The sequence below is a fragment of the Furipterus horrens genome, unplaced genomic scaffold (assembly GCF_987537825.1).
Source record: "Furipterus horrens unplaced genomic scaffold, mFurHor1.1.pri manual_scaffold_5, whole genome shotgun sequence".
NCBI classification, from domain to species: Eukaryota; Metazoa; Chordata; class Mammalia; order Chiroptera; family Furipteridae; genus Furipterus; species Furipterus horrens.
Window position 1 is genome coordinate 106,523,203 of NW_028327175.1, and position 27,962 is coordinate 106,551,164.

The 27,962-nt window shown below is 38.5% G+C and overlaps 1 protein-coding gene across 1 annotated transcript; it reads right to left on the reverse strand.

Moving 5' to 3' along the window:
• Nucleotides 1-27,962, reverse strand: ERCC4 (ERCC excision repair 4, endonuclease catalytic subunit). The gene is made up of 11 exons (XM_090276993.1): nt 27,741-27,962; nt 26,306-26,486; nt 20,901-21,096; nt 19,543-19,750; nt 17,373-17,553; nt 16,270-16,398; nt 14,756-14,866; nt 12,472-13,069; nt 10,426-10,518; nt 4,272-4,384; nt 1-1,513 (listed from the first exon to the last, which is right to left on the reverse strand). Exons 1-11 carry the CDS (start codon nt 27,945-27,947, stop codon nt 780-782), a joined length of 2,751 nt encoding a protein of 916 aa, XP_090133119.1. The 5' UTR covers nt 27,948-27,962; the 3' UTR covers nt 1-779.

Below are 27,962 nucleotides of genomic sequence, written 5' to 3' on the forward strand. Positions count from 1 at the left end.
ATTGATTTTCCATTTATTTACAGTCCTTTTATCTCAACTTAAGGAAGGAAAAACCAAATCTTCAGGAGGTTAAATATCTCAGTGAAAACTGAGAATTCTAAGGGTTCCTTACCTACACCATAAAATTCTATAAATAGGTAATTCATTTTATGTTTTAAAAATACTGGTTTTGAACAACTGAATGCTACATCTATATCTTTACAGGTGACTAGAAAATCAATCAGCCAGTTTTAGAGATGGTTGTCTTAAATCATGAGGAGGAAGTCCCCATGAATTTTTCTTAGAGGCAGATGGAAGAAGTGTGTGCTTGAGAAATCCGTGGTGGAGAGAAACAGGTCAGGAATGGTGAAGAGATGTTCCCGTCTCAGTGTTCCAGCGGGTATCTCTATAGACAGAGAAGGAGAACACGACCGACTGCGGTTTTATCAGTTTGTGTAGGAGACACACTCGGCTTGTCTCAAAAGTGGCCTTTGGTAAGCACTTACAGAAACTTACCTGCTCCTGATACACCTCGCTTAAAAACTGAGCACACAAACCCTGGCATGGACAGCACAGGAAGGAAGGAAAGCTGGCAAAAGGAACGCTAAAAAGATGCTGAAATGCAAAGTTCAGGGAGGAATCTTGGCTTTTGATCCGCTCAGCTGGGGAACAGACAGCACAATCACTGAAAACATGGGAAGAGAGTGGAACACCAAGCTAATAATTCATAATAACCTATTATGGCTGGCAAAGGACAGTTGAAAAGCACAGTCACAGAATAAGATAACAGCCACCATTGTTCATTTTTTCATTTTCCCTTTAGCTAGAATCTCCGTATAGGAGGTGTGAATGAAGTCATAAAGCTGCTTAGCATTTGCCGCGTTCCCCAGAATACTTGTGAGCTTGTCTTGTGACAGGCTTGCTAATTCTACGATGTTCTTAACGTGGTTCATCAAGGAGCGACAGTTTTTGGCATTTACCCCTGGCATTTTTAACAAGAAGTCCTGGGGGCCAGGATTATACTTTTCTGACTCAGGGAGGGTATCAGAATCTGCTGTAACGGCCATGGCTGTCGCTGCATCAGGCTGTGGCTTATTTTGTTTCAGCTCCTCAAACAGCTCCGCGGTGGCATGCGGGGAGGGACACCAGAGGATCCGGAGTCTGGGGAAGTGAAGGGTGAGGAGGGTGAGCTTGGAACTAATGTCGTTGCTGGAGATCTCCTGGTGGAAGGCACCGCGGGCGATGAGAGAGAAGGGCTTGCTGGGGTCGAACTCGATCAGGAGCACTGGTCGCTTGTAGTAGCGGGACATGGAGATGCACTGGCTGTAAAGGCGGCCGTTGTTTAAAGAGCCAATCAAATCACTGATGCTCTTGCGCTCCACGCACATTTCTGGAGTCAGAATGTAATCTCCAACCTCTAAGGTCACTGGCTCAATGTCAATGCCCCGACGATGGATCAGAGATGGGAGTTCACTTCGAAACTCACGCATATCCACCACTATAGTCTGCTGTGTACCTTTCTGTTCCTGGCCACCTATTAGGAAAAAGTAGAATTTTAAGTGATGCCACTGAGGAACAACTTGTAAAAATAAAATATAACAATTAAAGTTTAAAATTATGTTTCCGTTGTTAATCTATGATGCATGGTTATAAAATACTATGTGTTATTATTCCATATTTTCCTATATTTTCAAAAAGGCTACATCTAGAATAAATAAAGGCTATGTCTCTTAAACTAAATAGAACTGATAGGAAAGTTAGAACCAGCGGGTGGTTCCTTACTTACAATGACTCACAAACCCCAGTATTTGCTGTTCTCCCTCTGTAGTTCCCCCATAGTCCCTTATCATTGCACTGGCCACGTTTTACTGATCACTATATTCCCACTTCCTACGACAGAGCCTGGCGCACAGTAGTTGCCTAAAAATGCTCACTGAGTAAATTGCCTTATGAGCTGCTGTGAATAACTTTGGAACTCTGAGTGCTTGTATCAGAGTCCAGAGGTGGGAAAATGGAAGAAGGTAGGAAAAACAAGAACACCACAGAACAGAGCTTCTTATACTCTAATGTACATGTGACTCATCCAGCGTCATGTTAAAGAGCAAATTCTTTTTTTAATTCCTACCACCCAGATTTACTCTTTAAAAAATTAACTTTATTGGGGTGGCACCGCTTACTAACATTATATAATTTTCAAGTGTATAACTCCATGATACATCATCTGCATACTGCCCTGTGTGCTTACCATCCAAAGTCTAGTGTGCTTCTGTCGCCATATATTTAATTCTTTTTACCCTCCTCTTTCTCCCTGTACCTCCTTTCCCTCTGGTAACCACCATGTTGTTCTCTGTGTCAATGAGCTATTTTTTATTTATTAAAAAATATAATTTATTTATTTGTTTGTTTATTTTATTTTTAGAGAGTGGGGAAAGGAGAAAGAGAGGGAGAAAAACATCACTGTGTGGTTGCCTCTCACTCGTGCCCCAACTGGGGACCTGACGTGCAACCTAGTCACGTGCTCTGACTGGGAATCGAACCAGTGACACTTGGCTCACAGGCCGATGCTCAATCCACTGAGCCACAGCAGTCAGGCTATTTTTAACTTTTTTATTTGTTATTTTCTGTTTTATATCCCACATATAAGTGAAATCATATGTTAAAAATCAAATTCTATACAGGGGTGGGCAAAAGTAGATTTACAGTTGTGAGTACCCCAGAGTTTATTCTTGTATTATTATTTATTAATAATTGTATTTATTTATATTACAACTGTGAACCTACTTTTTGCCAATCCCTGTATTTAGTCTGAGATAGGGTTTAAGACTGCATTTTTAATAAGCTCTCAGGTGATGCTAATGCTTCTGGTTAAGGCCTATATGCAAGGGCTGTGGTAGGCAGAATAATGGCCCATAAAGATATCTATGTCCTGATCCCTGGAATCTATAAATAAATGACTTCACATGATAAAACGGACTTTGCAAATGTAATTAAATCACAGATTTTAAGATTGGGAGATTATTTCAAATTATCCAGGGAGGCCCATGGGTCCTTATACATGAAAGAGAAAAGTGGGATAGTTGAGGGGGCCATGAGCCAAGGAATGCAGGCAGCCTCTAAATGTGGAAAGGAAAGGGATTCTCCCCTAAAGCCACCAGGAGGAATGCAGGCCTGCCAACACCTTCATTTTAGCTTGGTGAGCCCCACTGGACTTTGTAATTGTAAGATAATGATTATAACATAATAAATGTGTGTTGTTTCAAGGCACTAAGTGGTAATATGTTACAGCAGCTGTAGGAAACTAACATAGGGCTTAGAGGACTGAACTCAAAAGGACAGGCTTCTGTGAGTAGCTTTCTGAGTGGTACCTGCACACTCACATCTGTCTTCCTTCACACTGTCTTACTTCTGAGGTTCTGCATGAAATGTCACCAACCTGTTCAAGTTAATGGGAATCTTCTTCCAAAAGACCTACATGCTCTGAGGCATTGTTTCCCAAAGGATGATCCAAGGACCATTTCCATCAGAAGCCCCTGAAACACTGACCCCATTTCAGTTCTACTGAATTGGTATATCTATGAACTGAGGTCTATAAATCTACAGTTTTAATAGGCATCTGAGGCTATTCTTAGGTACACTAAATTCTGAGAACCACTGCTCTAACTGTGCCTGATCACACCAAAGGTTACATCAACTCAATCACATTGCTTTTCCTGTGTCAGTTGGCTGATCTCAGCTGCTGCCACGGGGAAACAGGATGTGGGGAATGGGAAATGGTTACTCCTGGATCATGGTGTGCTTGGAATTCAGCGGGTCTTGCTGGTCTGCCTCAGTTTGGATGCTGCATGGCAACAAGAGTACCACACACCTGGGATCTGGGAAAGTGCCAAGAAGCAACAAACAAATCCAGAAAGGCAAATGGGAATATACCTCAAATAACTCCTATCTATTTATCTCTGGTTAAACTGTCTTCTTCCAGTTCAGATAAGAACCTAATGACCATTTACAAAAATTGCTTTGCAAAAGTACATCCAGAGTCTCAATCAACCACAATTAAAAGCAATGCTGGAACATAACTAATTTCCTCACTGGGTGCATCAAATACAAATACACCCCACTTATATTACAGACAAGGAGTCTTAGTTAGATTCAGGAAGGACACATGGTTAATAAATGGCAAAGATGAGATTAAAGTATGGGAGCAGACTCTCATTTTTAAGTTTGTTGAGAAAAACCAAGCTTCTGTACAGAAACCTCACAGCCTCCTTTACGGGCAAGAGGAGGGCCAAACTCACCTGCTTTCCGAGTGTCGGCGGGAACACCCATAGACACAGAGCCTCTCACCAGGTCTAGGTTTGTTTCACTTCTGCCTTCCCTTTCTTCAGGGACAACCATGCTAGCCTTTTCTCTGGGAGGTAAAAAAGAAGAAATCACACTTTAAACAACTTTTGAACTAACTTAGAAATTTCAGATTTTGATCTCTTGTTAATTATAACATAAAAAATGACCTACATGACTGTAGTGGTAAAAGAGACTATAAGAAATACGTCAGGAGTCAGTATGCCCAAACAAGTGATGGGCAAAGGAAGGAATGTTTTAGTTGGGTACCATTTCCTGTCTTCCAGAGTTAAAAAGGCTGTTGTTCATTTTCTATTCTATACGTCCTTCAAACACTTTCAGACATGAAATGAGCATGTACAAAATGCTACAGAGATATTATTGAGACTTTTTATAAAAAGCATGTTAATGTGTTATTGAACATTAAAAATAATTTAAGTCATTTATATTCCAACATTTTTAGAGTAATCATAAATAGGGATGTTAAAAATCAATGATTTTAGAAAATGAAAACATACACGATAGAACTTTGATTAAGAAAAACTCCATTGAACACTCTCAATTTTAAAGGCAAATCATGGTTAATTCAAGAAAGCAAATTTCTGACAGAGATTTAAACAAACAAAAAAATCAACATCTTAGGTTATGTGGTAAAGTAGCACTGATTCACTCACTGGCGCATTTATTCAAAAACATTCACGGAGTGCCCCTACATGCTGTGCTAGGTACTCTGGATACATATATGGTTACAGGATAATTCCTGTCTTCAAAGTGGCTCAGTATCTTATACCTGTAGATCAACAGGACTGTACAATCATGATGAAGATTTGTAATCAGGAGCTACAATCATGATAAGATTATCAAATACCAAAGAAAGTGTAAGCCAGGTTTGCTACAGTCTTATTTTTCAAAACCAGTAAAGTATGTTATATTCAATTCATGAAACAGCAAGTACTGTGTGTCCAATTAGTGCAAAGTACGGCAGAAAAGATGTCTATCTAAGGCTGTTCTCTTCCCTTGCATGACTTGCAACTGAGTTGAGGAAACCATGGCGGGTGGGGGAGGGAACATAGAATAAACTGCAATAGAAGAGACTAGGGTAAGGTGAAAGAGAAGGCAAATCTTCAATATTAACTAATAATTTCAACAAGGGTTAAAACAACAAATATTTTCCAATGGAAGGAAAGGAAACCGGATGGACCAATTTTCCAACCACTCTGGATGATAAAAAGAAAGTTTTAGAGTAGGGCACGACTAAATGACACCACTGAAGAACAGAAATTTTAAGTTTAACTTCTATACTATCTAAAACAATATGCAAATGCATAGTTATAACCAGTACATTTTATACACAAATCACAAGGTGGTAGTCAATAGTTTCAGTTCCATTTTTCCTCCTTATTCTCAATACCAGCGTCAAGTGTTGCCTGCCAAAAATCTTTGCAATGACAATGGCTCTGGCAGCCGCTCATTATTGTTCCATTACATCTACTAGACTTTAGGTAAAAATAAAGGACCAATCAATCATTCCAAACAATTATTGCTTTTAAATTTCTTTTTCTTTAATATTTCAGTTAACATTGGGGATTTTTTCTCTCTTTATTTCTATTCTTTACTGGCTAGGCTACATATCATACACAGGGGCACTCAAGCCTCCTGACTGACTTGCAATCTGGGAGTGGCTGGATAACATGGTTACAGTGCAGACTCTGCATGATCCTTGTTTTTATTTGAAACCACTTACTGGCTGTGCAACCTTAGGTAAGTCACTTAATGGCTCAGTGCCTTGATTTCATCTGTGAAATTGGGATAATAATAAAACCTACCTCAAAAGACTTGTTATAACAATTACACATGCTATGTGAGGCACTCAGAACATTGCCTGGCTCATAATAAACACTATGTAAGGTTAGCTGTGCTTGTAAGTGTGTGGTAACTTCATCCCCTAATTATCCATGATCATGCTAAAAAACGGAAGATTAGTTTCAAATGATTCTACAACTGTTTCAATTAATATTGTTAAATAAAAGAGCTAGTTACCATGAAATGTTATAACATAACTGCAAATGGAATCTGAGACAAAATGTACTACTGAAATGAAGTCACAATTGTGAAGAAAATATTTAGTCTTCTTAATCAATAACTCAAATTAATTTAACAGAAATTTGCCACAATTATAAATATTCAGTCCCTTGCTTTTAACACTTAGCATAATTACTCATTACTCTATGCAATAGGCACAAAATAATAATTTTAAAATTCAGATCCTTATTCCCACTTAATCTAAAGTACTGAGGTTTCTTATTTTTGCTTTGACATCTTCAGTGATACTTGAACATGACAATAAAGGGAGGCAGTGAACTAGAATCTCTTCAAATGGGCATTTATTCAAGCCCTCATGCTAGCCCATTCTGTGATCATATCTTCCAACTGTAACACTTCAAATAATGTGACCCTTTCTCCGAGAAGCAGTGACCTCTCAAAACTATGTATGCTCACAATTTTATTACTAATTTTTCTACCCAGGGAGCATTTTATTATCAATATTTGTAAGTGAAATCTTTTTTCTCTTCAGTCATCTGTAATCTACTGATCTTCAGTCCAGTCAAACAATCTTTTCACTGCCAGCTCGCTTGGTTCACTCCTCTCTGGTTATTTTAAATAGTCACAATGCTTTTATTCTCACAACGTTGCCCATGGAGGTCCTGGCAAAGCACGTTATCTGACTCTGACATTAAATTTTTCTCCAAGTAAAGGTTCAGTGCAAATGGTCTTTTAGCAATGCAACTTGCATACACCTTTCTTTCTAAGACAAACACTTCTCAAATTCCCCAGGTTTTCTGGGAAAGTAAATATTTTAAGATTCTAAATAGTGTAACTCTCTGATTGCTATGTAATATGGGAAAATCTAACATAAGTTGAGAATCTCCATTGAGAGAATTTAGAAAATTATGCCAGACCATAGACAAAATTACATTAAAATCTGCAACGGAAATTACTGTATAGATTGAAGTGTAGGAAACAGTCTATATTCCGGGTTCTGCTAAGATTTCCAGTAAGGGCCAGGCTTATCCACACCTTGTCACCGAGCCCTTTGATGTACAGAATCACTTATATAAACCAGGAATGACATGGGGTCCCCAACAGCTTGCTACAATCTACTAAAAGTCATCTTTTCAAGGTGGGGATCCCCAATGTACTGGGGAAGAGGCAGCCTTGTGAAGGAAGCATAGAGCATAGAAGCTCATGTCCTCAGGTACCTTCCTTCACACATTTGACCAGGTGCCTCAGCCCACAACACTGTGCCGGAAAGGGTTAACTCAGCAAGCTCAGGCGGCTCAAATCCTGCACATTCCCCAGAAAGGCCTGTCTCCTTAGGACTGGCCCTTGGCCAGCTTCTGGGAGAGGAGCTCTGAGCCCTTTGGAATATTCTGCCTGGTTTTTTATGGCTGAGGCCTGGGGCCACACAGTACCAGTTGGATAAGATGTTTTATGCTAAAATCTGTTTTTGCTCCAGAGGCAGTCTGTCAGGTTGGGACTCTGGCTATGTGACTGACCCCCAATAAAAACGCTGGACCCCATGGCTCAAGCGAGCGTCCCTGTGGACACTTAGTGTGTGCTGCCATGCTGCTGCTGAGAGGCTTATGCACGTCTGTGTGACTCCACTGGGAAAGGACATCCAGAAGCTCATGCCTGGCTTTTCCTGGCTTTTGCCCCATGTGCTCTTTCCCTTGGCTGATTTTAATCAGTATCCTGCTGCTGTAATAAACCAACCATAACTGTGAGTTACCAGTTTTTCTGATTCCCATGGGTCCTTTTTGTGAATCACTGAGCCTTACGGTGGTCTTGGGAATCCTCAACATGAACACCTGTAACTTAATCTGAATATTTTAGCTTTATGTGCTTAAGGCAAAGGTGTTTTTAAAAAGAGTGAAGAAATGGTTAGGAGGTACTGGCCCACATCCACTACCACCAATTCTGATTTTATCTCCTAAATATCTCTTAAATCTGCTTCTCTCTCTTCATCAACTGGAGCTTGGTTACTACCTTTTCTTATCAGACAATCGCAACAGCCTTCTGACTATTTTCCCTGATCCATTCATTCCACAGTTTGATGTCATTTTCCTACTTAGAACTGTTCAATGGTGTCGTATCATCTTTAGAGTCAAGTCTTAAATCCTTAACAGCCCTCTTGCGCCTCTGAGCCTTCACACACATCTTTGGTCAACACAACCCCCCTGTCCACCCCATCTATCTAGCAACTAGCACACAGCCTTCATATATCATCTTAAATATCACGTCTTCAGCGAAGCTGCCCCTGATCTCCATACTGGGCTACAGCTCTTTGACACACTCTCTTACTGCATCCACGTTTTTTACCTTTGCAGCCAGGAGCACTCTGCACACATCTATTTATGATAATATTCACTTAATGCTTAATCATTTGATATTTGTCGTTTTCATTAGAGGACCAGCTCTAGGAGGGCAGAGACTTTTTTCTGCACCACTGTAACTTAAGCACTTACATATTACCCAGGGCTTGGCACATAACAGATGCTCAAAAAATATCTGTTGACTGAGTCTTGGGAGAGTAAAGATCTGAAAGACAGAGAGGTACTAAAAACTCTGGACAAGAACAAATAGCCTATATAACACTGTGTTTGTTGTAACTCTTTCTGCAATATTTTTTCAAAAAACGTACACACGCACACACACACATACACACACACATACCATATAAACCATTCCACAAACCATGTTATAGGAAATATATTTTCTCATGGACATGAACAATAACGTGATGATTGTAAGGTGAGGGAGGAGGGTAGGGGGAGGTGAGAGAGGGTGTAAGGGGGATAAATGGTAATGAACAAAATACAATAAAAAATAAACTATTAAAAAAATACATTTTCCTAGGCTGAAAGGACTGACCAATAATTGTATGACGAGTAGCTGGAAGAACCCATGAACAAGGCATGTCGCAGTCACAGAGGGTTTGACGGGAAGGGAAAGGCACTGCCCATGCGGTGTGCCAAGCCCTCCACAGGGACTCGCTGGCACTGACTCAGGCAACACTCCCATTTCCAGGACTGCATGGCCTGGATAAACTGAGGGATGTGCGTACTTTATGCCTATACTGAGAGTCCTCAGCCAGTGTTGCAGGATGGTTGTCCAGTTTGAAATTTTGTCTGGGGCCCTGGCAGGTTAACTGCCACTGAAAATGACCCCTGCCTCCTCACTGCCATTGATATATTGCCAATGTCTGAGTCCTGGAAGATGGGTATGGCCCAGACCCACTCAGCCCAGGTCACAGTCTCCTCTGGCCTCATCTTTTCTCTTCCTTGGCTCAAGGATGCCCTGTCCAGCCCCTGCCCTGGTTTCTGAGGCCCCTTCGAGATTGTCTGATCCATCTTCTCTCACCAAGCTGTGATTTCCTTCCCAACATCTCTGGTGGGATGTTATAAGATTTCTCAAACATTTGCAGGGCTGAGAGAAAGCCATCTAGTTTGCGAATATCTTACTTAAAAACATTTTCCTTATATTAAACTGAAAAGCTTTTTCTATTTGGATGTAGATTGTTAAAGGACACTTATTCTCAAAAACATACAAATATGTTCAGACAAATGTCACCCCTTTTCAAAACTATTTTCTCAGAGCAGTCTCCTGATCTGAACTGACTGGGATGTAAAGGTATTTTTCAGTAAGCAGCCAGGCAGTTACCCACCCACAGACAATGGAACTTGTACAAGGAGAAAAAAATCATAATTCAAAGGAATGGGAGAAATCTTGTGCATGGGGGAGGAGTCGATATAGCTTTAAGAACATATTTCTTAGAAAAGAAGTATTTTAGTTATATTTCTTTACGAGCAGAAAAGCAATTCTCCTCACACTTCTCATATCCTACTAAACCACTGAAAAGCAATTGGAGATGGTGAAGAGAGGGGGATATGTGCTGATATGTGTCCTGATTTATCTCAACGTGATCCGCGCCGATTTCTTCCCCACTCCTTCTTTCCAGAGGGCTATTAGATATTCCCCCGCCCAGAGAAGCTTCTGGATCTTGAAAGGCCTCCAAGATAGCTTGTGCTTTCATACCTTTCTATGTATTACCTTATGAGTTTTTCAAAAGCTTCCTTTTCCTTCCGCAGAGCAGTGAGGTAACGTTGTTCCTCGGTCGAACCTCCGTATATGAGAAAGTAAACCCTGCAGGTTAAGACAGAGCTCTTTTAAAGTGCACAAACTTTTAATCCCTGAAGGGAAGAGCATAGCATTTTAAATCAGCAACCTGTATGCTCAAATAATAAATATTTGACCAAAGATAAAAGGTTCCATTAATCACATACTTACTGAAATTAAGCTGCCTAAACCCCACCTGTTAAAGGTCTCATTACCACATGGGTTTCTTTTCTTTTGCCAAAAGGAGGAACAAAGTTTAGGTAAACACTGAAATATAACTAGAGGGATAGAATAATTCTTTCCTTAAAACTATAAACAAGTCAGAAAACACAAAATCCAAGTGGCTTCTCTTTTTTCAATTTTTCTTTGCATCCCTGCCAACTAAACATTTTAAAAGTTGGATAGTAGTAATAAAAACCAGCTTATGAAAGTTCATGTTAGTGAAAAATAAACAAATGAAATCTATATGACCTTTATCTTCACAAGTAATTTCTCAGTTCTTTTTATTCATGTCTTAACAGAACTGAGTCATCACACATTTTACATTAACACTCAGACACTGAAGACATATGGAATATATCAGGCTTCTCAAGAAATAATTTGATACATACTTTTGTCTTAGAAAAGGTCTTCTTTTCTATCTTGTTTCTTGCTAAGAAGATGAATTAAACTACTCTTCTGTCCCTTTTCTTTACTTTCTATGAGAGACATTTTCCTTTTTTAGCCCCCGATTTTTCTTTTAGACTTCATCTTTCCAGGTTCTTTGAAGTGTGGACAGGGAAGAGACCACTGGACCGTGAGTCCAGAGAGCTTGGCTCTCCCATGAACGTGTCGCATGGCTGAAGGTAAGTCACTCACCCTCGGTGGGCTTCAGGTTCCCACTGACAGAGCGAGCTGTTGAACTCCCAGGTCCCTTACGATTCTAACATTTTGTTTGCAAATAATCACACTATTTTATTCTCAGGCAACAAAGAACAGATAAGTTATCTACAAAGTTGATCAACAGCAAAGGATGAAAAATTTACCAGCCTATAATTATTTTACCAGCTTCGTCTAATCTCTTTATCCTGCATTATTTCTGATCCACTTCCTCCATTCATCTCTACTCTGAAAGGTTCCACTTGTTAAAACTACTAGAAAAATTTCTTTGGCTCTGTTTTTGCTTCAGACTGTTTTCAGGATATTATTTCTGCTGTTTATTTTCCCTCATATAACTGCAGGGCCAGAACACTATATTCTTTGGGAGGCATCACTTTCTCATCTCTTTCGGTAGATTTTTCATCTGATATTTCTTGAAATTCAAGAAAACTTGGTACAATAATTCCTCAAATACTTAAGTTTTATGTGACTGTAACTCAGAGTCACTTCTTAAAATTTATGAGAACATTTTAGAAGATTGAAATTACTTATCTGAGTCATAAGTATATTAATTTTGCAGAGAAGTTAGGATATTATAAATTTCCTAGACTTGTTCAGATAGAGCACCTTATAAGTTGCAAACCAATGCATAAAGAACATGGCACATACCAGCAGAGCAGCAGGTAGTGAGAACACAAGGAGTCCCCTGTATTCATTGTTATGCTACAGTAGATGGCATTCCTACGCAAACTTTCCAGATTCATCAGAAAAGTAAAATAAGGTTTCATAAATATAACCAAAATCATCACAGTGGAGTGTTAAAGATAAGAAAAACCCACATGCAACTGGTATAGGTTCTACATTAAATCCTAAAGAACTGTGAGCCCTAGACGGGTGGATCAGTTGGTTGGAGCAACATTCTAGACACCAAAAGGTTGCAGGTTCAATTCCCAGCCAGGGTACATATATCTAGGTTGTGGATTTGATCCCTATCGATGTTTCCCTTTCCCTCCCCCCCCCCCACCCCCCCCGCCTAAAATAAACATATCCTCAGGTGAGGAACGAAAACAAAACTGTGAAACTGAAGCCTTTAGGATACAGTTCACACTCTTTATAACTTGCCTGAGAGGTTTTCCGGGCCTACTTGCCCGGTAAATTTCAAGCTGACGAACAAACGTTAGCTCTGCGTCATACAGAACCACGTATCTTGGCTCTACTTCGTGGAGTACCCTTGTCAGAGCATAGGGGTCGCTACAACCCAGAAGTGGGTGGATGATAGTGAGGGGGTCTTTCAGAATTCCATAAGCGGCATCTGATGACAAGTTTAAATTAAACTCCTCGTGCTTAATTTCTTCTAAGCTGCTTTCTGGGCTACTGCATAAGTCTCTAGGATATCCTTCCTTGCCATCCCCTTCCTCTTCAAGTTCTTCAGATTTCCCCAGCATCTGAGTTAAAGTTAAGCTTCGTTTTTTCTTTCTGAGAGTCCTTTCTTTGGTAGAAGCTCTTTCTTTTTTGGCAGGGTCTTTGGGTCTTTTCTTAGATTTTGTAATTCTCTTTGAGCCATCCTCCTTTCTGAAATTCATCCACACTTCTTCAGCTTTGCTATCCTTCTCAAAAGCTTTCCTGTAGAGCCTCAGCAAGAAGGACTCTGCTCCGACAGTGATATACTCTCTTAGCTGGGAACACGTTCGGTCATCGCTTGCACAAATAAGTACTTGACCTAGAATTAGAAAACAATTTTATGTTACTATTACCTCACTTGTCTTCCTATTCCCCAGGGGCCCCCTCATCCCTTCCCTCACAAGGAAGACACATTTTACCTCTTGGTGCTAAAGATACATTTACAACTTGTTTAAAAGGGGTCTTAGATGTAAGATCATGTAAAGCTTTGAGTAAAGTTGAAGCCAGAAGTATTCAGTCTTATGAAAGCATAGCCATGGTAAAATAGAGGCTTTAAAGAAGCTCCTTTTAATTGAAAATTTTCAGAGGCTCTTATACATCAACATAAATTCCAAGTGAATCACAGAGTCAAATGCTAAATACTAATTTATTTTTTAAAAGGTGACTATTCTTCATCTGTCCAGCTACAGATGATTTTCTAGGCTTAAAAGCAACAGAACAAATCTCAGAGAAGACTGATATCTGTAAGTTAAGGCTGACTCTATAGAATAAAAAACTGCATTAAGTAAAACTGAAGAAAAAACAACTTTATGCAACAAGATAAATGTTATTATCTTTACTATATAAAAAGCCGATACCCACTAAGGGCATAGCCTAAGTTGGTAAAGGAAACTAAGATAGTTCACAAAAAAGGAAATGCATTTGAGAAAAATACTGAGCTTGTCTAAAAACAAAATTTAGAACAAGATAACACTTTTCTCCAATCAAATTAATAAAATTATTACATATATGTGTACATACACACAAATAGATGGACTCTCTATCATTGTTAGCTCAGTGAAAAACAAATAAGCTCTTCTTATACTGATAGAAAAAGTGAAAGTTGTTAAGAACTTTCTGTAAAGCAATGTGGTAATATGTCTCAAGAACTTCAAAACTGTTAATATCATTTGCCTCATCAATTCTATACCCCAAAATTGTATCTGTATGTGACTTGAACAATGTGAAGTAGAAAATACAGGAAAGAAAGTCTGGATGGAAATATGCCAAAGTTTATAGTGGCTATTAGACATAATTTTTTTCCTTCTCTGTTATCTTTATTTTGTTTTTACTTTTTCTAGATGAGCACACATGATGCTGGGTCTTAAATCACAGCACCATAAGTTCTGGGATAATATCACCACCATTTGTACTAATATAAGCATTGTGTGCTTGCCTTTATTGCTTTGCAGCATTTCAAAGACTCAATAGATCCTTTTAAAAGTCTAGTTTTCTTTTATTTTCTATTTGGTTTTATTTTTTAAATTTAGTTCATGTCTAGTCTATGTTAATCAACTAGTCAACTTGTGTGTTAAGAGAGTAGCCCTGAAATTTGGAATTTTTGTAAGGGTAGGTCAATGTCACTCCATACAACAGTTTAGGCTTCTTCAGAAAAATATTGCCTGAGAAAATAAAACACAACATCCTTTAGCTTTCTCCTTGGGGATTCCAGATTTCAAGCCTGGTAAATAGAAATGTGGAGATCAGAGGTATCTTTAAATAGAATTCTTGAGAACCAAACCAGGAACAGAACCTGCTTTCGTGAATATACAATGATTTAGCCTGGACAAAGCCATACCAAATGAACAGAAAGGGGGTTGCCGCTAGGATTTCAGGGTTCATTTGGCATTTATTCCTCTATATTTTATAAACAAAATAGTAACTTATTTTTATTTTTAAAGCACTAATCACAAAGACTCATTTCCTTGATCTTGAAAGCAGATGTCATCACCTCCTGTCTTCCTACCTGGACCACCGAGGGCTTCACTCTCCGAATTTTCTGCCTCAATTTCTTTCAGTACTTCAGTCAGCACTTCCCACTTAGGGCTGCTTTCTAGGACCAGTTCCTTTTTTGTTTCTGTATAGAAATAAAAGTTAATCTCATTCTATGTGATAATATTTATCCAGAAAGTATTACGAAGACTTTCAGAACAACAGATAACATGATACAAGCACTGGTCCATAAGCCCTTCCTTTGAGCTTCCTCCCTAACACCAGACAGAATCTAATTCCTTGCAAAAGGTCTGGTGGTTTAAATCGAAGACACTTCAAACCAACATGAATACAGGTCTCATAACGCCTTGATAGAAAGTGATACTCATGGTCACTAATAAGAGATAATTCTGCTAGTTGTCAGTTGTGATGCTATATATGACCTGCTACACAAAATAATCAGTAGAAAGTAACAGTACTGTTACTTTCTAAAATGCCCATAATTTTTACAATCCTGAACATGGAATAGAAATAGACAACAGTCAAACTTTTATTTCACTTCACTAATATATTTAATTAAGTTTTGAAATAGAGCCTTGAATTAGAAAATAAGCATTAACCTTAACCTATGCCTTAAAAAACCAATGACATATTTGTTGAGTTGTATGAGTTCTGTATATATTTTGGATATTAGCCCCTTATTAGAGATAATGTTTGCAAATGTCTTCTCTCATTCAGCTGGTTGCCTTTTTGTTTTGTCGATGGTTTCTTTTAAGAAGCTTTTTAGTTTGATGTAGGTTGAGTATCATGCTAAGTAAAATAAGTCAGAAGGAAAAGAACAAGAACCATATGATTTCACTCATATGTGGGATATAAAACAGAAAGCAAGAAATGAACAGACAGAACAAACTCACAGGCACAGACAATAGTATGGTGGTTATCAGAGGGGAAGGGGAATGGAATCGGGGGAGAACAAAGAAGGGTAAAGGGGGTCACATATATGGTGGCAAAAGGAGACTAAACTTTGGGTGGTGAGCACACAATGCAGTATACAGATGATGTATCATAGAACTGTACACCTGAAATTTATACATTACTAACTAATGTTAACCCAATAAATTTAGTTTAAAAAACAATAACTACTAGCTGAGTGTTGGAATAAAATCTATATTTGCCCATTCTAGTATATTTATATTCTCTAAACACTAAAGGGATATTTAAAAGTTCCACTAAGACTTCAAATGCCCAAAATAGTAATTACTCTGAAGTTAAAAAAAAAATCTATAGTTCTTATGCAGCAGTAAGAATACACTTGGTTGATACTTGGCATCTGTTATTTGGAATTCTCTAGCAATGGATACTAAGACTTGCCATGGTGAATACTTCCAACACACATTACATATGTTACATATAACCAACACTTAACATACAGTCACACATTTTTCACCCGGCCAAAAAAGATTTAAAATTATAGTATAACTTGAAAAGCAATTCCACACCAAATAATTAAATAAAAGACACATTTATAGACTTAAGCCTACAAAATACCTTGCTCTTCTTTAATTTCCACTTTTCCAGACATTTTGACTTTTTTACTCATTTTAGCATCTGGAACACGATAAACCCTTGCTCGAGCATTTACAAACAACGAGGTGCTGGAGTCAAGAAATAGCCAACCTAATATAAAGAGTTAGAAAAAAAAAGCCCTTCAATTTATAGTTAATTTGAAAGAATCTCTGATGATCGTATGACCTATATAAACACTGGGCTGCCATCTCATCCTTCTCTGAATCACAACTTCCCCCTTACCGTGGCCTCTCACTGTTTGGTTTTCAAAGTGTGGCCTGAACTACAGGCCCCTGGGGGTCCTCAACATATTTTCAGGGGGACTATACTAATAATACAACTAGTCTTGTAATCATAATAATTCATTATTTGACTGTGTTGACATTTCCTATGATGGCGCAAAAGCACTGGTGGGTAACGCTGCTGGGGCCTGGGCATGATAGCGGCAGTGAAACCGAAGTGTGCTAGCAGTCAGTGTATTCTTCACTTCAATGCACTTGCAGCTTATTACTCAAGAATGTCCCTGATGAAGCAGTAAAAATCATTACTCCTATTAAATCTTGGCCTCAGGGGCACACAGACCACACTTTGAAAATCACTGGTCTGGCCAAACAGGGAGAGAGCCCACAACAGTGGGGGAAAGACAGGAAAACAAGAGAGTGGCCAGCCCTGTGTCTGTTTCCTTACAAATTCCTTATCTTTGGTCTTCAGCACTCTAGCTGATGAAACCCCAGACTGCCTTACTGTTTCTGCAGGGAAAATGAATTTTAAATTCTCAACAGCTAAACTTCCAGAACACAAGCTATTTCTAGGCTGGGGACTGTATCATACACAGTATTTTTCTACAAATAAAATTGCCCATAATGGATATGAATATTTATTATTCTATAGAACAGAATTTAAGTAGGCGGAAACATTAGCTATCAATAAAACCCACATCCTTGCACTGCGGAGATAAAATGTCATTTGAAACTTCAGTAATACCATGCAGGTGAGTATCGCATTTCCTGCACTGATTCCTCAACAAAACCCAGAACTACTTTCAAATCAGCTCCTAGGATAATATTAGTGTTTTTATCTCCCACCTGAATTTTGACCAAAAGCTTTTTCTGTCGCTCTCAGAGATTCCAGAAGATTAAGAAATGTGATACAATCATACTGAGAGAGATATTGCAGTAAAGTTCGTAATATCTTCAAATCCTGAACCAAGGATTTAGTCTTGGCTCCAAGCTGGTGCCACAAAGGATCCAGATGATGGCGGATTGTCTAAAACAAGAAAATATTTAGTATTGCTAAAATATGTTCAATATAGCTATTATTAATACAGATTATACTTTCAATAAACATCATCCCCTGCATAACTAAAAATGTTTAAAACGATAAATTTTGGTTATGTATATTTTATCACCATAAAAAATATCCAAAATATTATCTTCCAAGGAAGTGTATACAAAATTTCAGTTTATAAGATTCTAAAAATAATGTTTAATTTTTCAAATATAATGCAGAGTGCTTTTTCAGTAGAATTTTTATGATCAGATAGAGTACATATTTATCCATATTTATATATTAGTTAGAAGAAAAAAGACCTGATAAACATCAGATAATCAATGATTTCTTTATAGGAAGAGTCAAAGCATGTAGCTTTGACATTCAATTTCTTCTGAGTTTGGCTATAATCCTATCCTGGATTGATAAAAGTTGTGGGATCCAGTTGGAAAATGGCACACAGGGTATAAACCAGGGAAACTACATGGCATTAAACTACATAACAATGTACCTGAATTTGTTGGTGTAAAAGATTTTCGTTTTTTTTTTTTAAGTGTGATTCATGGATGGGAACATATTGTTAAATTACCAATTGACTAAACTGTTAAATTAACAAACTAACTAAATTTGAATATTTTTTAAGATCTTAAAAAGTTGCCTAAAACACCAACATCTTTATGTACTCTAATTACAATGTAGATATCTACACATCCACAGCTATATATATGAACGTTTCCTTCACAAACTCATTCTGTAACAAAAAGGATAATACTGGTAGCATGATATAGAAGCAGTATCACTATATGGCATCTTATCTAACAAATTTAACACTGCACAAGAGTAGTATGTGAATGCCGTATAATTTATTGTCCAAAGTGGGACTCCTATAAAAATGAAATGATACTATTAATAGTTACTCCAGGACAACAGGCAGACCTGTCTCTTTGTAAAATCATCTACAAAAGTTAAAATTTCTAGCAAGATGCAAGTTATACCTAAATTTAGATTTGGTTACTAAAAATATGACCTAAAACAATACTTTGACTTTTACCAGCCAGGGGATGAAACACAGAGATTTAGTGTAAAACATATTAGATTATGTTTTGTTTTCCTAGGGCTATATACATCCTATTAAAACTATGTGGAGGCATTTTCTTTGTTCCTTTTTTATTTTGTTTTACCATGCACTAAATTGTCATAAACTTTATTTTAATAATAGAGGAAATTAATGTTATGTATTATGAAATTAATTTTATATATCATTATTTCACAGTAAAATAAATAACTTTTTGAAAGAACCAAAGAAATGAGGAGTTAAATTTTTTATTTTTTACAATTACTCTGCATTATTTCCAGTGGCAAAGCGATTGATTTAGAGTTTAAAGACAGGAACTTAAGTTTACCAAAAAATATATATTTTAAAGTGGTCTGGAATTCTTAAAAGGTCAGTATTTTCTGGATCTACCATTCAGTCTTAGATATCTATGTATCTGTATTAATATTAATCTATGATGAAAAAATTAGAATAAAAATTCTGTGAACTAAAGTCTTACCATTTTCTCAATTCAAAATATAATTTTAAGACAGAATAAATTTCACATTCTTCATTAATGAAAACTTATCCAAATTATTTTTACTCTAAACAAGAGACCATAAATTCTGAAGCATTCTTATGTAAAACTCTTCTACCCATAGATATCCAAATGTTGTCATTTAAGAGCAAAAAGGTTATTTATCCTCCTCTTAATTATACTTAAAATAAGAGATAATTACTACAAAAATCAGAATTGTGCTTATATGCCAATCCACATATTTTACTACAAATGATTGATTTCCAGTAAACCAAAGAAGCTATCTACTTTAAATCACTTCCAATTTAATTATAAACAACAGCAAATTCCTATTAATAACACTGCAAATATTAAAATAACTTGCATTCTTTGAAGTTATAACAAACTGTGCTTAAAAAGGAAAGAAATCGAATACCTTGTCAAATGCTTTTCCAATAGCATTTTCTAAAGATAAATCTTCAACTTCAAGTGATGGGTTATGGCATTTTAGTTCCTTTAGACAAGCATTTAAAATGTCCAGTATAGCAGTCTGTATGGCAAGCATGGCAGGTGTCATAGAAACATGAATTTCTACCACTTCAGGTTTGTGCTGCTCTAGAAACGAGTTCACTGCTACATGAAACCTAAAGAGACAAATATTTTTCAAATATATTCTAGAAGTTCAACAGCTATGTATTTCTGGTCTTGGTTTAATAATCTAACTTTCTTTTTATAAATGCAATTAAGAAATAAACAAAATAGGAAGCAAAACGAGAATGTTTTCAGGAATACTTTTTACCTCAATGAATGGAAATTATCCAAGTAAGGCAGAGGTCAGCAAACTATGGTCTGGGCTAAATCCAGGCCCTATTTTTATAAATATTGGGACACAACCATGCCCATTGTATTGTCCACAGCTGCTGTCATACTAGGGCAGCAGAGTTGAGTGACTAAAAGGCCATGTGGCCTGCAGAGCCTAAATCTTTAGTCTGGCCTTTTCTAGGAAAAGTTTGTTGATCCCCAAAATAAGATATAATCAAGAAACAAAAAGACTACAATAACTACTTATTTTTAATCCTCACCTGAGAATATGTTTATTGATTTTAGACACACACACACACACACACACACACACACCCCGATGTGAGAGAGAAACATCAATCAGTTGCCTCCAGTACACACCCCAACCAGGGATTGAACCCCCAACCTAGGTATATGCCCTGGCTCAGGATTGAATCCACACCTTTTGGTGCACAGGAAGACACTCCAACAAACTGAGCCACCCAGCCAAGGCAACAACTACTCTTAAATACCATATAGTATAACCAAAATACCTATTAGCGTAGGTTGCAAAATCTTTGAAAATTACAATCTTTTCTTTTTTCATAGAAGTTTACAGAAATTCTTCAAAATCTGTGGGCATTATTTCCCTAATGGGTAATTTTGAAAGTGGAAGTGGGAGCCTTAGCCAATAAATCTGTAGTTCACGCACTGCTGTAGTGTATGTGAGTCTCCAGATAGATCTCTGGGGGTTTCAGTAAGTGGACAAAACAGGATAATGTGGCTGCATTTGGATAGATTGATGGACTACCAGAAAAATTAACTATCGATTCTCTCTCCTTTTAAAAGAATTACAAATTTGGTGACCATACAGTCTTTATATTTGAATGCACTTGCTATGAACCTGACTAGCATGTATCAAGTCCAATTACAGTAAAATTTACATTACATTAAAGTGCAAAATTAAATGACAGCAGGTTCTCTCTCAGAAATTGATCACATAATGCTATTTACCTTGGCCACAGATACAGCTTCTTTACGAAAAGATTTCTCATCACTCTTTCCACATGACAAAAACCAGTATCAAAGGCAACAGCGTTGTCTGTGAAAGCTTTAATAAAACCACGTTTGTTTTTCTGGCGAAAGAGGCGCAAGATGAATGCTTCTTGACAAGACTCGATTATTCTGTGAGCTCTGTACACCAAGATGCCTGAGGGGAAAATTATAATTTCAGTTACAGAATAGACATGTAATTTTCAGGCTCACTTTCATTCACTTATCATATTTTTCTCGAGTGCCTACTTGAGCATGGGCAAGTGCTGTTCTGGGCTGCGGATAGAGCCTCAAAGAAAACAAGTAAATTCCTGTCCTCATGGCACTTACATTAACAACATAAATAAGTAAAATATTTAGTAGGTTATAAGGTGATAAGAGCTGAGGAGAAAAAATAAATCAGAGAAGGAGAGGGAGTATGTGTGAAGGGGGGTGGTTTGCAGTTTTAGATAGGGTGGCCTCACTGAGGTCACATGAGTCAAGGCTGGATGGAGATGGGACGCACCTTGTGACCAGGGAAGCCATGAGAGTCCCAGGTAGAGGGCATGACTGGAGCAAAGGCCCTGGGGTGGGGGCGTGTCTAGCACAGTGGAGAAAGAATTTCTGAAGGCTAAGTGGGTCACTAATTCTCCTTTTATATGTGAATCAGATGTGGACTACACAATGTCACTGCATTTTAGAAGCTTGGGCAACATCTGTATCACCTATTAGAATAACTCAATTTTCAGAATCAGTACTCAACTGAGTGGTAACTTAGTCAATTTAAAATAAAAATCTTTAATGTTTACTACATATGGTTTTTATGTGGGGATGTGGAAACGATACCGCTGAATCACAAAAACAAGAACAGTCATATATTTTTCCTTATTTATAAAATGAGTACTGGATCAGATGATCTTCTGAATATATACAGAATTTTGATGTGGTGTGATTAGTGATAAATGAGGGAGAGACATGAGATGACACAGAGTGCAGAGACATCATTTCTGGATCAAAAACTCAATTATTCTATGGTGATTCTTAGTCTTTTAGACATAAATCAAGCTAGTAACTTATATATATTTGCTGTAAATGTGCTTGAATGTTTTTGCTCCAGTTGTTATCACTCCTAGGGTCTGGAAAATGACACCAATAGTAATTAATGGCCCCTTCCAGTATTTCAAGACACTAAATTCAGATTCTATTATTTTAGTGTTTAAATTTTGGGTCAAGGTAGGTAGAGTTAATATGTATTCTACCTAAGCAAATTGTTTTTTTTTTAATTAATAGCATTATTACAATCGTACAAATTAATAGTATTATTTAGGAATTTGTAGACAAAGGATTTTCAATCACCCCAAAACATGTACATTTGGAGGGACTGAGCAAAAAGGAAAAAGGACTCATGGACGTGGACAACAGTGTGGTGATCTGGGGGGAGGAGGTATAAGGGGACTAAATGGTAATAGAAAAGAATACAATAAAAATTTAAAAAAGAAAAGATTTGGTACCTAGTAGGTGTGTTTTTCCAAGTACTTTACTGGGCCACACTTGCTGATCTGGATTGAAGTAGTACATAAAATAAAATATAAAAATAACTTCTAAAGAAAAGGTGAACCTCAATTTAAGAAAATGTTGTGCTCCAAAATGTTGTCATTCTTTTGGAACCCAGAAGGAGGAAGGAGAAAAGAACTAATGTTATACCCGAAGCCATGGGGTAAGGCGCCTTTATAGAGTTTTATTTTGTTTAATCCTCACAATAACTCTATGGGGTGGGCATTATGATTATGAGCCCAGGAAAGGGAAGCGACTTAATCAAGGTCATCCAACAATTAATGGGAGACCAAAGGTTGCAAATCATGTGTGTCTGGGAACAAAGCCAGGTTTTTCCTACCAAGTGACACCACCTGAGAGACCCCCTTTTAAAAAATAAAAATAAAAACGACACAAGCAGATCACATGTCTGGGGCAATTCTGGTACCACAAAAACCTACTGAAATTTTTTATGCTCCTGAAACGTTTGTAAATACTTCTTTATATCAGTATCCTCTATGAAACTGCTTGAGGACAGGAACATTGTAACACATAGTAATCACAAAATGCTATGTGCCATGCACATCGTCATCGTCGGCCATGCACAATGCTAAGAATTTTACAGTTTATTTCATTTCACCCTAACAATAATCCTAGGAGAGAGGTAATATTACTGTCTCCAATTTACAGATGAGCTAACTGAGCCATACAAAAAGTAACTTTTAATGAGAAACTACCTATTAGCTCTCCTTTGAACATTTACTTGCAATTGTGCTGTGCCTAAGTAGGTTGATTACTGAAAGAGCAATACTGACATCTAGTGGTAGTTTCAATATATATTTTTCACTTCAATTAAAAAAATTACAAAAAACAACCCATAGGAAAGGAGCAAACAGGACTTCCGGCCAAGATGGAGGCTTAGACAGACACTCTGCGTCTCCCTCCACAACTAGGAAGGAATACAACTACCTCAAAACTAGAAACCACCAGAAGTTCCAGAAAATCAAACTGCATGGAAGTCCAGCAAACAAACATATAAAGAAGAAATACTCATCCAGACAGGGCCCCCACAGTCCTAAAATGTCTGCAGACCCACCCACTCTGGGAACAATGGCCAGGGCAACAGCTAGAGAGGCGCCAGTCCCATACAGAGGTGGGAGAAGTGCCTGGAAAAGGGGCGAGTGCTGGGCAAGAGGCATTGTTCCCTATCAAACCCCTCCCCCACATACAGTGCCATGATGTGGTGAAATGGGTCACTCCACACTGAAAAATACCTAAGGCTCTGCCCTTTACAACGTAACAGGTATGATAGCTCTTCCTAAGACACAGAGGCAAACTAACACAGGAGGCTGTCAAGTTGAGGAGACAGAGAAGTATGGCCCAAAAGAGGGACTGGATCAAGGTTCCAGTGGGAGATCTAAGCGACAAGGAGGTAGCCAACCTAACAGATGTAGAGTTCAAAACACTGGTGTTAAAGATGCTCACAGACTTGACAGATATGCTTAAGTATGGCAGACGCATAAGGGAAGAAGTTAAGGCTATGCTAAGTGAAACGAAGGAAAATCCACACAAAACCGATGGTGCAGGGAAGGAAACTGGGGTTCAAATCAATAATTTGGAACATAAGGAAGAGAAAAACAGTCAACGAGTATAGAATGAAGAAACAAGAACTGAAAAAAAAATAAGGAGAGACTGAGGAACCTCTGGACGACTTTAAATGTGCCAACATCCGAATCATAGGGGTGCCAGGAAGAGAAGAGGAAGAGCAAGAAATTGAAACCTTTTGTGAAAAAATAATGAAGGAAAACTTCCCAAATTTGGTGAAGAAAATAGACATACAAGTCCAGGAAGCACAGAGAGTCCCAGACAAGCTAGACCCAAAGACAACCACACCAAGATGCATCATAATTAAAATGCCAAAAGTTAAAGATAAAAAGAGAATCTTTAAAGCAGCAAGAGAAAAGCAGAGAGTCACCTACAAAGGGTGCCTATAAGACTATCAGCTGATTTCTCAAAAGAAACTTTGCAGGCAAGAAGGGACTGGCAAGCAGTATTCAATGTGATGAAAAGCAAGACACTACAACCAAAACTACTCTATCCAGCAAAGCTATCATTGAGAATGGAAGGGCAGATAGAGTGCTTCCCAGACAAGGTAAAGCTAAAGAAGTTCATTATCACCAAGCTATTATGATATGAAATGTCAAAGGGACTTAGTTAAGAAATGTCAAAGGGACTTACTTAAGAAAAAGAAGATCAAAATTATGAACATTAAAATGACAACAAACTCACAATTATCAACACCTGAATCTAAAACATAAAAACAAAATCCAACTAAACAAACCAGAATAGGAACAGAATCATAAGTATGGGGACCATTTGGAGGGTTATCAGCTGGGAGGGGGAAGGGGGAGAAATGGAAAAACGGTGCAGGGACTAAGAAGCATAATTGGTTGGTACAAAATAGACAGGGGGAAGTTAAGAATAATATAGGAAAGGGTGAAGCCAAAGAACTTATATGCACGACCCATGGGCATGAACAAAGGGGGGGTGGGATTGCTGGAGGGAAAGGGAGTACTGGGCAGAGGGGAGCAAATGGAAAAAAATTGGGACTACTTTAACAACATAATCAATAAAATATACTTTAAAAAAAAGAAAGAAAGAAAGGAGCAAACAGTAAAAGACTTTACGATGTATCAAGATTTCCGGTTATAAAAAGCCAATACCTTTTTTTGCTATTATTTATTAAGTGTTTACTACGTACCAGGCACTAATCCTAAGCAATTTATTTTATCTCATTTAATTCTTACAGTAACTTTTGGAGGCATTATTTTCTTGATTTAAGAAATAAGCAAACGGGGCTCAAGAAAAAAACTAATGAAAAGTTAAGTACATTGCTTGTAAGCAGTAGCATTACCACTAAAAGTCAGGTGATTCTGACCACATGGTCTGTGCCACGGCTTATAACAATTATAAATGTTATATTAAAGTGTAACAATTCACAATGAACCATACAAAGAATTCATTCATATGTTTATTCATTAAATATTTTTTGTGTGTCTCCTAGGTTCAGGGCCATATGATAGACAAAGTGGGAAGTATAATTATGAATTGCCTGTCTCTCTGCCCTCCAGAAGTTCACTACAGATGACAATATATCCATGCATCATTCATCCAACCAATAAGTGTTTAGTACTTACTATGTACCAGTTACTTAGCCTGGGACGTATAAGTTGTTCCTTGCATCTACAAAGCTTGTAATCTCATGAGCGAGACAGGCAAATAGGCAAATATGTGGTGTTCTGAGTGCTGTGAGAAGCACAGGGTAACCTGAGGGCTGAGAGGTGGGGCCTCTAAATTAGCTTTGGGGAAATCAGAAAAGATTTCCACAAAAATAAAATTATAAAAATTCATTTTCTATATTAATTTAAGCTACAAGTAAACCATTCTTCTTAAAATAAGTAAGCAACTATTTGGTTTAATTCACATCATGAGAAAAACTCTTTAAAGAGGAAAACCAAATATTTTAGAAAAAATATAAAGAATATTTATAAACATTTCAAGTCTGATTAGGTTCTAAAAGCAAATGCCACCCAGATACCATGTATTTACTGAATATGAGCATAGAAAACAAGGAAAAATCAATCTTACATTTACTTACTCAGGTCACAAATACATATATATTGAGCATCTATAATGTGTCAGGTATTGTGCTAATGGTTGAAAGGACCAGTGCCACTCACAAGAAGGTTCTAGTTTAGAGTTGAGCAGAGGAAACATACCAAAAACGAAAAACAAAAAACAAAACAAGAAAGATAGGGCGCAAATTTATATACAATAAGGTTTCAAATTCTTACCAGTAATTAAATCTGAAGGTATTCTATCAGTCAAGAAATCAACCACAAGTATTCGACTTGTTGCAAATATCACACCTCCTTGTGTGTAAACCTCGTAACGACTATTGCTTGTGATTTCATTTGTTACACGGCGAGGGAGGTGTTCCACTCCTTCTATCTTCAGCTGATTGATAAAATACTCCTAAATCAAATGAAAACTGATTAGTAGGCTGTTTAATACAGGGGGCAGTTTTATTAGGTTGCAGGTACTTGTATGTAAAATGATATGCTGCCTTTCTCAGAGATTACAAATTTAATAATGAATAAAACAACTAAGTTACTACTTTATGCTGATCAACCAGCCAGTCTACATTCAACTAGGGTTTTCTTATTTTTTGTTTTGTTTTGGGGTTTACACCAAGGAATTATTGCACGTGGTATCAGCATTTTAACAGCAATAAAAAAGGCTTTTGAACCCTGGGTTAAAAGACATCTGCTACCTAGAAAATACTTCCCACCAAAGCCAAAGCCAGGATTGTACCGCTTGAGGAGATATCCAGGGGATCCTTTTCCCAGGCAATGTTCTGACTATGGGTTCTGTCAAGATCCACCCTTCAGGGAATTTCATAATGTCAATGGGCCCTTGGCCCTGCCCGTACACCTTCAGTTCAATACTACCTTCCATTGGCGGGGTGTGTGTGTGTGTGTTGTGCTAAACCTAAGTCAAACGCTGGAGGTACCTAGACGAATTGAACAGGATCCCTCAAGGGGATTGTTGTCACTCTTTTCAGCTGACATTTTCCTCCTGGCCACCTGCTCTATCTCCGGGCTCATCAGACTTGTCTGGCCAGGCCCTGTCACCTCTCAACAGCCCAGCACATTTGTATCCCTCACCTTAACCCGAGGTACCCTTCCACAGCATCCTCCGCTTCCAGCGCCCTTCTCTTCTGATCCTGTGCCCTCATACCACAGCTATGGTGAACCCTCCGAGGCTCTCCGCTTCCCTACAAGGTTCTGTCCAGCCTCAGCATCGTTCACGTCTCCCTATTCCCCTCACACATTCCGCCATCTCCATCCCTTTCACGGATCCCACTCCTTTGACCCCAGCAAGCCCTTTGAATAGCCAACTTTGGGACTCCTTCATTATTCCTGTCCTCTTACAGACATCTCTATCTCCTTCAGGGGTCTCCCATGCTTTTCTCCGCCCCGTCCTCCTCAAATGACTACCCTGCTCCTCTCAGAGCCCCTCCATGATTCTCACTGTCCTTGGCCAGGGACCTGCATCCCCGTCTGGTCCCCTCGCATCCGTGTCAAGGGCCCTTATTCAGTGCCTTCCCTCCGCATCAGGGACCTGCACCAGGCTGAGGCCTCGCACGCGCGCCGCGGCCTGCGTCCGCTCCGAAGGCCCCTAACGCTCTCGGATGCGCCCAGCCCAGCCCAGCGCCGGCTGCCGCACCTCCTCGGCCGGCTGCGTGTTGAGCACCAGGACCAGGCATGCCGGGTGGCAATGCAGCCGGAGGAAGTGGTAGAGGAGCCTGTCCGCGCCGAGCCCGCGGGCGCAGACCACCAGCCCGTCCGCTTCGAGTAGTTCCAGCACCAGCTGCCGCTCATATTCCAGCAGCGGCGCCATAGCCGTCGGTCGAGTTGACAGTCCGGGTTTCATGGGTGCCTTTCCGGG

Excerpts from the sequence above, each read along its gene's own strand:
- ERCC4 (XM_090276993.1), bottom strand. The coding sequence starts at position 27,947 with ATGAAACCCGGACTGTCAACTCGACCGACGGCTATGGCGCCGCTGCTG. Across the intron at positions 14,867-16,269 it reads GGAAATTAAAGAAGAGCAAG|AAACAAAAAAGGAACTGGTC; the intron begins GTATTTTGTAGG and ends ATTTCTATACAG. Across the intron at positions 4,385-10,425 it reads GCTTTTGAAAAACTCATAAG|AGAAAAGGCTAGCATGGTTG; the intron begins GTAATACATAGA and ends TTTACCTCCCAG.